Source organism: Manihot esculenta, chromosome 2 (assembly GCF_001659605.2).
Source record: "Manihot esculenta cultivar AM560-2 chromosome 2, M.esculenta_v8, whole genome shotgun sequence".
NCBI classification, from domain to species: Eukaryota; Viridiplantae; Streptophyta; class Magnoliopsida; order Malpighiales; family Euphorbiaceae; genus Manihot; species Manihot esculenta.
The window spans coordinates 6,354,955-6,368,871 of NC_035162.2; the positions used below are offsets into that span (position 1 = coordinate 6,354,955).

At 35.7% G+C, this 13,917-nt stretch overlaps 2 protein-coding genes across 3 annotated transcripts; both read left to right on the forward strand.

Annotated features, from left to right (window-relative positions):
* The first annotated feature begins 365 nt into the window (after nt 1-365).
* On the forward strand, nt 366-7,068 carry LOC110602881 (PH, RCC1 and FYVE domains-containing protein 1). The gene is made up of 9 exons (XM_021740462.2): nt 366-892; nt 1,671-1,757; nt 2,183-2,272; nt 2,372-2,458; nt 2,560-2,754; nt 3,046-5,100; nt 5,874-6,020; nt 6,146-6,558; nt 6,640-7,068. Exons 1-9 carry the CDS (start codon nt 842-844, stop codon nt 6,758-6,760), a joined length of 3,246 nt encoding a protein of 1,081 aa, XP_021596154.1. The 5' UTR covers nt 366-841; the 3' UTR covers nt 6,761-7,068.
* A 1,965-nt stretch (nt 7,069-9,033) lies between these two features.
* Nucleotides 9,034-13,097, forward strand: LOC110602913 (NAC domain-containing protein 86). 2 transcript variants are annotated; one of them, XM_021740513.2, is made up of 7 exons: nt 9,034-9,169; nt 9,272-9,551; nt 10,713-10,990; nt 11,086-11,415; nt 11,507-11,953; nt 12,084-12,162; nt 12,261-13,097. In XM_021740513.2, the coding sequence occupies exons 2-7, from the start codon at nt 9,395-9,397 to the stop codon at nt 12,938-12,940; spliced, it is 1,971 nt and encodes a 656-aa protein (XP_021596205.1). In that variant the 5' UTR covers nt 9,034-9,169; nt 9,272-9,394; the 3' UTR covers nt 12,941-13,097. The 2 variants fall into 2 exon arrangements, with proteins under 2 accessions (XP_021596205.1, XP_021596213.1); XM_021740521.2 differs by having other exon boundaries at nt 9,058-9,551.
* The last annotated feature ends 820 nt before the right edge of the window (nt 13,098-13,917 follow it).

Consider the following 13,917-nt stretch of genomic DNA (forward strand, 5'->3'; position numbering starts at 1 on the left):
TATCATAGCCGTAGGACATGCTTATTATTAATAATTAAAAACAATAAATTTATTTAAATTTATTTTAAAAAATGTTTCTGTTTTTTTAATTAAATTATCATTTCGTAAAAATAATTTTTCATAATACCGTATCGTTACGGTGATGGGAAAAAGGGAAAGCTAAGAGAGACCAAGAAAAGGACAAAAGAGCATGTGGTAATAATAAAAAAATGAAAATTAGTATAGTTTAGTAATTTACTTAAAATGAAAATCCAAAAATTAATTTAAAAAAAGAAACTGTGACATGGTGTACACGTGCACGTGTTTAGTTAACTTGTTATTAAGCCCCTTCTTCGTCTGTCCATCTTCTTCTCTTCTAAGCCTCTAATCCTCTCTCTCTTTCTCTCTCTCTCTCTCCCGCACGACTTACAAAGTGAACAAAAACAGTAATGGAAGAAGCAGATTCAGTTGAAACACAGAGAAGAAGATAATCCAATTAAGAGGAAACTGTTAAGCGAGGAAAAAGGAAAAGAAAAAGGAAAACCCATTATATATAATATTATTTGTATTTTATAATTGCATACAGATGTTGCAGTAGTCATTGTTGGGGAGGTACTCTGAGCAGAGCGCAGAGAAGCCAATCTCAAGTTTTATTCTTATACTCTCTATATTTCTATCTCTTTTCTCTCACTGCTCAGTCCTCATCACAGTCTTAGACAAGTACATTCAGTTGTTCAGTTGCTTAAGGTTCCCTCTTGGGGGTACCAACGTATCCCTTCTCATTCTGCATTCTTTGTCTCTTCCCTGAAATTCGCTCTCTCCCCTTGCTTCAATGTTTCTTTCTTGAAATTGTCTGCCAAAAATGGTTGAAGAATCCTTAGAAGCAGTGCCCTTCGACAGAACTGTGGAACAGGTCTATCTCGTTTTCTTTCTTCTTTCTTTTTTTATTTTCAAATGATCGAATGAGCGATCTTTCTTTCTTCTCTTCTCTTGTCTGCATTGTAAACTTATTGTGTTCTCTCCTTTTCAACTTATTTTTAGTGTAAATTGAGTGATCAATCACTTTATTGACTTCCCAATTTGTTCTAAGCTTTATCAATTCAAATTTTGCTTTGCTTTGCTGGATTTGCTTTATGCATAACTTTTTAAGCAAGGTTGATTGATTAGCCTTTCCGAGATCATGTTGTATTTGATTCTCTCTTATCCCTCTCTTTTAATAATCAAATTTGCGTTGCATTATGTAATGGATCCTTCTATTTGTTTCTCATTTCTAGATGAAATGCTTCTTGTAATTCGTTTTCTTGTTAGTCATAACTTATGTCATGTCCTTGTTATACTACGATAGTTGGGATCTCTGTTAAGGATTTCACAGAGTTGTCTGTTCTTTCACATTCTTGTTAGCAATGCACTTCCTTTTGCATAGGTATACAGTTTTTTTTTTTTTTTTTTTTTTTTTAAAAGAAGAAAAATCTGCAAAGTTTGGCTTCTGGGTTCTCAAGTCTTTACTGTCTGTTAATGTCTTTTTGCTTCATGTGATTCTTCCTCTAATTTTGAACTTTTAACTTTGGATTTTAACTAACACTTCGATTTTGCTCTTTTTTTTTTTTTTTCTATATTTGTTCCTTGTTGATTTATTTGGTTTGTCCGAGGTGGGAGTCTTATTCTTAAAAGTTATATTTAATGGCATGCAGGCAATTTTAGCTTTGAAGAAGGGAGCGCACCTGTTGAAATGTAGAAGAAGAGGGAAGCCCAAGTTCTGTCCCTTCAGGCTTTCTACGGTAGGTACATATCAAAAGGGCAAGAGGTTGTGGTCACTAATGTGAGAATTAATGATTAGCTGTTAGTTCCATTGCTTAGTGATTATGTTGCTTCTGCTTTGATAATAGTCTTAATCAGTCAGTACTGAGTACTTCTCCAAAGCCACCTGCTTCAGCAACAACTTTCGTTGCAACAAAAAAAAAAACATCTGTACTCTTTTTCTCCTAAAATATGGGTTCTCAATTGTTTTTTTTTTTTTTTTTTTTTTTCATTTTTGGTTAGTTGAGGGTGGATTAGTATTGAGAGCCTGTTTTTTTATAAGAGAGATGTGTGGTTAATCCATTGGCATTTCCTGCTGAAGCTTTGTTGTATCTTGGTGTTTCTGTTTTCTGCTTGCACTTTTGCAGTAGATATGCAAAAATTTTAGTTTTGTTTCATGTTTCAGGATGAAAAATATTTGATATGGTATTCAGGACAGGAAGAAAAGCAATTGAAATTGAGCTCAATTGTACAGATTATTACTGGCCAAAGGACTGTATGTAATCAAGAATGTTTATGTAAATTAAATTACATCTTAATTTTGTTCCCAGTTGACTCTTTGCTGTTATGGTAATAGTTAATTCAATTGTCACAGGTCAATTTTCAAAGGCAACTTCAACCAGATAAAGAGCATCAGTCATTCTCACTGATCTATGCTAATGGTGAACGTTCGCTAGATCTGGTAACTTCTTGAAAGGGTTTTATATGCACAACTGAGCTATCTTACATGTCATGTATTTCATTTTCTAAAAAAGATTCATGGTTCCATAATCTTTGGCATAGATATGCAAGGACAAGGCACAGGCTGATTCTTGGTTCATAGGTTTAAGAGATGTTATATCCAGATGTCACCGTTCTAGGCCTTTTACTGGTCTCACATGCAACAGAGGGGCACTTAGTTGTGTAAATAGCCCAGCTGGTTATATTAGAAGGAAGCATAATCTGGGAATTCTGGAGAATGCCGCAGAACTTTCGCAGGTACTGAGATCATGTATGACAAAAGAAGAAATCAGCATGCATCAGTTTTTGTAAAGTTAATGAGTAGCTCATATCAATATAATGTTACTTTACATTTTTCTGGAGTCATTCATGAGGTTTAGATATTATTGCTTAAGCAGTCCTCTGTAATTTATCATCCTGCATGCTGAAAACCTTTGATGTATTGCATAGAAAATCATTACCATGGTTCAGCTGTTATTTAGAGTGCCACAAAATCTCTTTCATGCTACTCATTATAATTATTGGATTTTGTTGTCTTATATCTTGAAGGTGCGCAGCTTATGTGGAAGTCCTACTCAGTCACTGTCAGAGAGGTGTTTTTCTGATGGTTTGTCTCTTTCTTCTGATAGCTTTTGTTTATCAGAATCAAGTCTTCAACAAGTGCAGAATACTATGGATGTCTTTGTTCCAAATTCACCATATGTTGAACGAAATATCAAGAAATGTGGATCTATGCATGCTTGTTCTGAATTTCCAAATGATATGTCACGTAGGTTTGTTGCCCCGAGATACAGATCTCCAAAGATAAGGCAAAATGACATCCTGAAGGATGTTCTGATCTGGGGGGAAGGTGTGGAAGGAGGAAATATAAGAGGTATGGTTCAGAGGATTGGTAACCAAGGCATGCAAGTTGATGCTTTAGTGCCAGCATTACTGGACTCCACTGCCATGATAGATGTACAAAGCATATCGTTAGGAGGGAGACATGCTGCCTTGATCACCAAAAGGGGGGAGGTTTTCTGCTGGGGGGAGGGAAGTGGTGGAAAGCTTGGACATAAAGTTAACATGGACGTGAACTACCCCAAACTTGTTGAATCCCTGGACAGTGTCCATATAAAATATGTTGCCTGTGGTGAATACCAAACATGTGCTCTGACACAGTCTGGAGAACTATACATGTGGGGTGACAACAAATATGGTGCTGATTTAGGTGACGAAGTGAAAACCAGAAACCATTGGTTACCATATAAACTTTCTGGCCCTTTCGATGGTATAACTATATCGAGAGTTGCTTGTGGAGAATGGCATACAGCAATTGTATCCTCATCTGGACAGTTATTTACCTATGGAGATGGAACTTTTGGGGTTCTTGGGCATGGGAATCTTCAAAGTGTTTCTCAGCCCAAGGAAGTTGAATCTCTAAGAGGTTTATGTGTCAAATCTGTTGCTTGTGGATCGTGGCACACTGCTGCAATCGTGGACATTGTTGCTGACCGATTCAAGTATAATTCTGTCGGTGGGAAATTATTTACATGGGGAGATGGTGATAAAGGAAGACTTGGGCATATTGAGACAGGAAAAAAACTTGTACCAACTTGTGTTTCACAACTTCTGCAATATGATTTTATTCAAGTTTCTTGTGGAAGGATGCTTACTGTTGTACTTACCAATACAGGTAAGGTCTATGCAATGGGAAGCTCAGTGTATGGGCAATTAGGTAATCCACGGGCCAAAGATAAATCAATCACAATTGTTGAAGGAAATCTTAAAGAGGAGTTTGTTAAGGAGATATCATCAGGATCATATCATGTTGCTGCCTTGACGTCGGGAGGAAGTGTATATACTTGGGGGAAGGGGACAAATGGGCAGCTAGGATTAGGCAACACTGAAGATAGAAACTCACCAACTTTTGTTGAGGCTTTGAGAAACAGGCAGGTTGAAAGTATAACTTGTGGATCAAATTTAACTGCTGCAATCTGTCTGCACAAATTTATCTCAGTTACTGACCAATCAGCCTGTAATGGTTGTAGGACGCCCTTTGGACTTGCAAAGAAGAAACATAACTGTTATAATTGTGGTATTCTGTTCTGCCATGCATGCAGCAGCAGGAAGGTCATAAATGCATCTTTGGCTCCTAATAAAAGCAAGCCTTCTCGTGTCTGTGATTCATGTTTTAATCATCTACAGAAAGTTACATCTTCAGGTAGAATATTGAAGCTTGAAAATCACGGTCCAAAGCAGAAATCATCAGCGAATAAGATGTTATCAGATGAGAAAGAATGCAGGGGGGAAGCAACACCAGCAGGAAGTTATATACTGTCATTGAGCCAGTTGTATAATCTCGATGCCCAAGGTGGTCAGAAGAAGACTCATAAAAGTCAAGGGGAAAAGGAGCAGCAGTTAGAAACTGTCTCTTCCTTTTCAGCCGCATTGCCACGATGGGGCCAAGTCTCGTGCCCTGCTGTGTTTGAATCATATTATAGTAAGAACGACGCCTTTCCAGTGGACTCAATGTCAACTGTTTCTAGTGCAATAAATATAGATGAAGGCATGCTTGAAGCAAACAAGAAGCTTGCTGAAGAAGTTCAGAGACTAAGAGCAGAGGTAATGGCTGCATATGGTTTAGCTTCAAATTGTATGTTATTTATCCTTGGTGACTTTCTCTGCTTTCATTGTATTGCACTCTTTCTTCAGAGTGCAAAAACAAAATGACATGCTCATTTTTATACACACAAATGAAAGTTTTCTCATGAAACTGAAATTAGCATCACTTGTAAGTATAAAATGTTAGCCTTAGCCATCACCATTTTCACCTGTTTGATCCTTGATATGTGTTTTTTATATATAGCCCATGGATTGCTTCAGTTTGTTAATTAATCTCTATTTGAAGTCGTATTCTATAATGTAGTAATGGACCTTGGTAGACTGTTATGCATGACAATCACTTGAGTAAAATAAAAGTTGAGTCAAGTGGCTCAGAGAATGTATAATCTACTTTCCACAATTAGGAACTGACATCGAAATGAGAAATGTCTAGGAGTATAGACGCTGATTAAAGAAATCCTGGAGTTGTGCTGATGAGTCCAATAACTAACCTAGCAAAGAGTTTAAAATTACTCAAGTTGGAAATCAGGGTTATCGACAGGGCTTCAAACATTGGGCTAAATGCTCAGGGGTGCAAGATTTTGGTTGTCATATTGGGCTATTTTCATGGTTATGACTCTCTTTTGCTGTTTGGTTCTTTTGCATATGTGGTAATATGGCACTTGATGTTGTTTTATTCTTCTGGAATGGAGATATTTCTCACAGTGTTTTTCTCTCTTGGCTTTTTCATATTTGGGAAGCATGCCTGAACATAACCTTTTTGTTTGCTGTAGGCTAGGAGACTCGAAATGCAATGTGAAATTGGAAACCAGAAGATTGAAGAATGTCAAGAAACTATAGAGAAAACTTGGTCTGTGGCCAGAGAGGAAGCAGCTAAGCGTAAAGCAGCAAATGAGATTATAAAAGCTTTGGCATTAAGGGTAATTTATTTCTGTGACACGGCATAGCTTACTAAGTTATTTTGTTTATCAGCACTTCAGTAAATAGGCATTGTTGTGCCAATATAATTCTTAGATTAAGCAATAATCGTTGAGCAATGATGCAGCTTCATGGAATGTCGGAGAGAATATCTGCTGGAAAAGAAGCAAAAACTGGACTTGATGTGAACGCTTCCCAGAACACTCGGGCATATACAAACAGCCCTACTGTGACTCCAAGGCCTCCGTTTTCATCTATTCATTTGCCTCCTGAAGTAAAATTACCAAAAGATAGACAAGTAGATAGTTTATCAAGCTCTCCTATTGTATTCTCTAATACATTGAAGTCCCTGGATGGGAGAGGATTGTTCCAAGAAAATGGCAGATCAGAGGATGAATCTTCTGTCCCGAGAACAGACTCTAGGCAAAATGGAACTAAAGGCTCAAGACTTGAATGGTTAGAACAATATGAACCTGGTGTATATATTACATTCACAACTTTGCCCAGCGGGCAAAGGGGGCTAAAGCGAGTCAGGTTCAGGTAATTTCTTTCATCAACCATCCTGTTCCTGTTGGTTCTTCCAAACTGTTCTGAGTGACATTTCCAAACTGTGTTTTGCAGCCGGAAACGGTTTTCTGAGAAAGAAGCCGAGCGATGGTGGGAGGAGAATCAAGTTACGGTATACCAGAAATATGGCATTGAAGGATACGTCAACTCAAACCAAACCCAGGTAAAGAGCTAAATTTGAGTCATCCTCTATGCGATCACATTGCTTCTCACAGAGAGACAGGCTGAAATTGCACATTCGCCAAAGATATAAAAATTCCAGGCAATGGAAATTGCTTGTTGCAATTCGGAAATGAGATTTTAAGTGGTTCAGGAGAGGTGGAAATTATTTTCTTGTAATGTACTAAAAACTTGATGCATGTCTTGTCTCCTTGATTACCCAAGGCGTCTACGTATAGTCACCAATAAAGCAAGTTCTGAATGACACATTCAGGTGATATCTCAGTTGTTAAGGCAAAGAGAAATGTTTGAATGCAGGTAAAAGCTTGGTCAAATCTGGTCAATAAACCGAAAATCGAATAAAATGGGAATGATAATTAACAATTGAAAATCAAATTACATCGAAATTTTCAATCTTTATATTGTAAAATTTCTACAAACTAATGTTAATATCTCAAATTAACAATTGAAAATCTAAAAATCAAAACTCGCTGTTCAATAAAATAGCTAAGATTTATTCTTCAACATCCTAATTATCTAAGAGACAATGGCTTGCTTTCCTAATTAAAGAATATTAATAATACAATTATACATAGCATTTCCCTTTTTTCTTTTTTTCAGCCCTAAGATAAGATTCATGTGAGGCTTAGAATTTAGGGCATTCAAACTTCAAGGTTGATAAGTGGGAAATAAAAAAGATTTCCTTTCGGCAATAATAAATTATATAATAATATTTCGTTTCTTTTCCAAAATAATAACATGGTCTGAACCTGTGCATTCAAATTTGCTTTTCTTATAAGAAGCCAGGCATTTCTTTCCACCCAACTATTGTTTTAAATATAATATTTCCTTAAAAATGAAAAAAAAAGGTATAAAAATAATAAATTCATAATTTCTTTCACTCAGCTTTGTTATTCTTTTTCCTTTCGCCCTTTTCCCATTTTACTTGTTAAATCATAAATGGGAAACATTGTTTTAGGTGTTTCAAGAATATACACATCATTGATTCTCATTATTTAAAAAAAAATAAAAAATTTTAATTTTTGAGTTAATATGTTTTAAATAATTTTTTATTATAAAATTTGAAAACTTATATGTATCCATAATTTTTAAAAAATAAATTTTTTTTTTTTTTTAAAAAAAAAAAAAGGACAATGCTGTTGTAGTGTGGTGAGACGAGAACAAGAAAGAATAAACCCAAGAAAAAGGGGAAAACACATAAAGATTGATTGATGTAAAGGAAAAGCATGGGATGACAATTCTCCCAAGTCATCCTGTACCGCCACGTGTCATCTTTTCTTCACGGGCCTACAACTGGCCCCACATGCCTACAACTTCATCGATTCCACCTATGTTAATGTCCTGTCTCTTTTACTTTCTTGTTTTTTTTTTTTTTTTTTTTTTTTCCTTTAAATTTGTTATTATTCCACTTAATTTTTTCACAATACATAAAATATAATGAGATTATTATTAAATATATCTACACATATCTAAAATATAATGAGATTATTATTATTATTGATAACAAAAGCAAATCCACGAGTTGATGACTTGTACTAACAAAAACATCTTATATGTTTTTCAATAATTTAAAATAGTGTATTAATAAAAATCAAACAACAACCAAATCAAATCCATGAGAAAGAACAAAAATACAATACTCTAAGAATTAAAGAGAAAGAATTTAAGATGTAATTTCTTGTGAGAAGGTAGCAGTAGCTAGCAATGGCATCCATAGCACAACCCCTTTTCGTAAGAGCAGTTAATTTACACATAAGACTTAGTTTAGGTTACCAAAGGAAGTTAAAAAGTGCAATCGAGCTTTTCCTTAAAGTATTGATTCTAACCTTATAATTGGCTGATGGAATCATATCAATAGTCTTTGCAACCCCATATACACACATTAACAAGAAGCAATTCTTAATAAATTTTAAATTAAATGCAATGTGAAAGAAAGTATAAATTTATAGGATATGGAAGAGTTGAGAAATGGCCGCCGAAATTCTTTTAGTACATAACAGTTTCTCGTTAACGTTAGAGATGCTTGATCTAACGTGAAAAGGCCGGTAATGCATGGAATTCAGATATGGCATGTGTTGTTCAAGATTCCGAGAAAGGACAAGAATGAAGCATGGGATAATCGGGCACACAGAAGAGAGATGGAGGGGTCCTCAATCTTGAGACCAACGATAACAAGAATAATTTCATGGGAAAAAAACAAATGAAAAGTGCAAAGGGTGTTAGAGGGGGGCAGCCTCCTTTGCTTTTCTTCTATTCTCTTCTTTTGTTATTTCGTCTCTCTTTTTGTCTTCTATCAAAACCCCCCCACCTCCTCTCTCATTTTGCCTCTTCCTCCTTCTACCCTCAGCTCTCTCGCTCTCCCTCTCCTTAATTTCTCTTGGCTTTCGGCCTTCTTCTGCTCAAGGTCTCTATCTCTCTCTTATCCTTGTCCTGTATCGTTCATGCAAAAGATCAGGTTTATTTATTAGTTCTTACTGGGAATTTTTTGCATTTTGATTGTCTGCAGTTGGTTTTTGAAGGTCGGTCTCGTTCTTTTTTCCCTGGTATACGAGAAGTTCATTTTTTTTTTCCGCTTTTGGATTGTCTTCATCAAGAAAGATACAGAAGTTCCAAAGAAAGAGAGAAAGAGATGGCTCCAGTTTCATTGCCTCCTGGTTTCCGTTTCCACCCTACTGATGAGGAACTCGTTGCTTACTATCTCAAAAGAAAGATCAATGGACATAAGATAGAGTTAGAGATCATCCCTGAAGTTGATCTTTACAAGTGTGAGCCATGGGATTTACCAGGTACTATAGATAAATTGGTTTATATATTCCCTTCCCTATATATATCACACTTACTTTATTCTTTTTTTCTTCCCCTCTTCGTTTTTTTTTTCAAATCATAAATTTCATGTTCATCTCAAACCAATTTTGCTAGAATGTTGCTTCAATATTGAGGTGGTTGCGTTCTACTTCATATTTTTAGTGTTTATGCAATGTTCCCTACATGAACACCACATAGTAAATATTGAGCGAACATTAGGGAGAGTAATATTGACAAAAGGAACTAAATTAATTAGCCTCAATTTAATTTACATGCTTTCTTTCTCTCGAAAATTTGGAGAAATGCCTAGTGTGATTTACAAGCCAAACGTACAATAATAACAGTATCATCTTCTATATTTCTGGTTTAATTGATTTTCAGGGATATTGATATGCGTCATCCTTAACCATTGCATAGAGAAAAGCACCTAATATATATGCAATCTTTTTCATTACGTGATAATATTGATTTGACAGTGTGCCTTATATGTTGAAGACCACAAATGGGTCGCCACCCTTTTTCTAAAGGTGGTGGACACAAAGAATGGCTCCAAATACTCTCTAGGGGTGCCTGTTCTTCTTTTTTCCCCTAATAATGATGTTTATAAATCTACTTACATGCATTGATTCTGCTTTATTGGTCAAATTTCCTAAGCTTTAGCAAATCAAACATATATACGTTTTCTAGTGTAAAAGTAGGTACTTATTGGGACGATAAGGCATATGGTCCCACCATCTTTAGGGTTCCTGCAGCTGTGAACATGAAATCTGGTTGCAGCAATAAATTAATATCCAAGTCAAAAAGCTAGAAGGAAAGAAAAGGATTGCATTGTCTGCAAAAGATATGAGTTACGTTCCATCCATTTTGCTTTTTCATTTCTTTAACATATTTACCTCTTCTATGGGCGAAGCCATTGCTATTTTTCAACATTTTGCCAAAGCCTAACACAAGACCAAATTGATCCATTGATCTTAGATATCCCTCTCTAAAAAGATAAACATATAATGGATGGTTAATTAATTTTCAGTTACTTGCTAGTCAATCCTATCGGTTTTTATATCTTTACTTTATAATTATAAAGCTCAAGCATGATTTCAGTTTGAGATAATGCATGTAATAAGAACGAATCATGGTTGTTACAGGGAAATCATTATTACCCAGCAAAGATCTAGAGTGGTACTTCTTTAGCCCTCGAGATCGAAAGTACCCAAATGGATCAAGAACTAATCGTGCAACAAAAGCTGGGTATTGGAAGGCCACAGGGAAGGATCGAAAAGTGAACTCCCACACACGTCCTGTGGGCATGAAGAAAACCCTGGTTTACTATAGAGGTAGAGCCCCCCATGGTGCTAGAACCGGTTGGGTAATGCATGAATATCGCCTCGATGAAAGAGAATGCGAAACTGCTTCTGGCCTGCAGGTGGAGCTCATTTATTTTATTGTACAAATACTTTTCAATTAGCTTCGAATAATATGTTTTGATGAATAATTCAGTGATCATGGAAAAATTTTCAGGACGCATATGCACTTTGTCGTGTGTTCAAGAAGACTGCAAATATCCCCAAGATTGGAGAGCATTTTGCCTCAACATCAAATCAAATGGCTAGTGAACTTTCTTCTAGTATGGAACTATATTCAGAAGGAAGATGTGAAGATTTTGAGAGCTCAAATTATCCTATGCCTTTAGACACATGCTCACCCAGCATTGCCAATAATGGATCCCCTCTTCATCTGGGTGAAACAAGAGATGGGAAATGGGGGCAATGCTTGTCAGAAGAAGCTTTTGGCTTCTCATCTCCATCGTTTTCAGGTTATGGAAATGTTCCTTATTACCCACCATCAAAGGTACAAATATCTGAAATAAGACACTAAATACAAAAGGACAACTGATAGAGTGTCTTACATACATATTTGTATATGTTTGATTTATTTGCAGGTTGATATAGCATTAGAATGTGCTAGGTTGCAGCATAGATTTTCACTGCCCCCATTGGAGGTAGAGGACTTCCCTCAAGTGGGACTCACTGACTTGAGAGTGATGCACTCAAATCCCACGTATGATCAAAACACAAATAGTACAGATATTCTGCAGGAAATCCTTTCGGTAGCTCATGCATCCCAAGAACTGATAAATCAATCTAATCTTCAAGATACATGGGGTGGAAATTATTCTGCTGATAATAATGACTTCACTTTCATAGCTGGGAAAGATGCTCATGGTCATCTCTATAGCGACATTTGCTCTACGAGATGTATGGACAAATCATGGGAGGATCCTAACTTAAGGTCTATAGAAATTGGAAATTTGGATGAAGATTTCAAGACAGGGAGGATGATAGAAAACTTGAGATGGGTAGGAATGTCAAATGAAGAACTAGAGAAGGTACAATTCCTTGCTTGTCATAAAATCTTTTTTTTTATTTTTTTTATTTTTTCATACTCAAAAAGAGAAAAATGCCTCGTAGAATAGCTGCATCATAATAACCATGGATTTTCGCCTTTTATAATTTCAGAGTTTCATGGAGGAACACAAGGTTGTCCCAATAGAAAATATTTCGACTTTCCAGACAAGAAAAGAGAATGAATTTCAAGGTAACACTAGCATATATATATATATATATACACAGTTGCATGTCTTTCCTTTGTTTTTTGGCTGCATAATTTATTTTGACAACTTCTTTAATTTGCAGGAGAAAAAGGAGACTGCTTAGGATTCAATGGGACAGATGATTATTCACTCGAATTCATCAATGATGATCCTAACGGTAACTTCATCGATGAAGGAAATGTGGATGATTTAGCAAGTTCGCCAAGCTTCGAGGTTGTTGAGGAGATCAAAGTCAATCATGGAATGTTTGTTTCGACTCGCCAGGCAGCTGAGACATTTTTTCACCGATTAGTGCCTTCCCAAACTGTCAAGATCCACTTGAACCCCGAGATGACTGATAGCTTCTCAATACAGAAAGTAGACATGCAAGGTGCACTAGATGAGACAACAAGGTCCTATAACACATTTTCCAGGGAAAGTAAATTCCTGGAAATCAGCAAGTTAATTATACATCCATGGAAGACAATGGCAACAACTGTTATTTGCATGATTCTGATAATCCTGATGCGGTTTTTTGAGGTGGGAGAAAATGTGGGAAATGAGAATAAGGTGATGCGGGGTTTCAGGGAAATTGGCAACGTGAGGCCCAAGAAAAAGGAAGAAAGAAACAGGTGCTGGAATGAGAAAACTGAAAAGGATTTGGTGGTGAGCATAAGAGGTAGGAATCAATTTAGTGTTTTACTAAAGAAATTAGGGGTTTTTCTAACAATTTCTTTGGCTGTTTGTACCATGTGGGTGAACCATGTCATCCTTGCCTCTTGAATTTCCATTTTTATTATTTTATTTTTCCATCTAACAAATTATAACTTAATTTGGGGTAGAAATTAATGGAGCCTTCTCTAATGGTGAAGGCAGATTTCTTTTATTTTATTTTATTTTATTACATTTGTATTCATTCATATATTACAGATACTTGTAATTGAATAATTGTCTCAGAATTAATTAGACATCAAATTGTTTTTTTATTTTTCAAACATTTTAAAAGAATTGTTATGGTTTGATTTCATGATTATGCATTATAAATTAATTGACAAAGGATAGAACAATGCTTCTAAATTTGAACTAAGAAAAAGGATAAGGAAAACAAATTTCATTTATTTTACAAATGATATTCTTTCAATAATTTTTTGAAATTCGGCCACATTAACTAAAGCTGAAGCCTGTATGTCAGATTGGGCCTCCAATAGTATTGACTCTTATATACCTGGAAAATTCTAAAAGAAACAAAGCCCACATTGAACATGGACGTACCTACGTTTAGGATTATACTTTGTAATTTTACTATTCGGAATTAACAATGTTTCTATTAATTTTTTAAGAAATGTGGTTATCAGAGGTTTTTAAATTTTGTTTATTTGATTATTATTATTATTATTTGATGTTCTATACGAGGTCGAATTCAAGAAAATAATGCTGACTTAAAATCCATGAAACCTTTCTTCAATTGACCGGTTCAACGTCTCAAGTTTTAGTCTAAATACGCGGAGTAGGCCGAATCGGTTGCAAGTTTACGACCAGTGAAAAATGATTCAGCTCGGTGATGTGACGTGAAAGAGAGCAGATGTTTCAATCACTTCGCAGCCCTACCCACATCCACACTTGAGGAAATTAAATAACCGTTTAGCATGGAGATGAATCTGACATGTCCATACGTACGAATCTGAGTAACAAAAACAAATGGCACTATAGTAGAAAACCGTTAGACGTCACTGGCAAATAAAAAAGAAGAAAAAAACAGA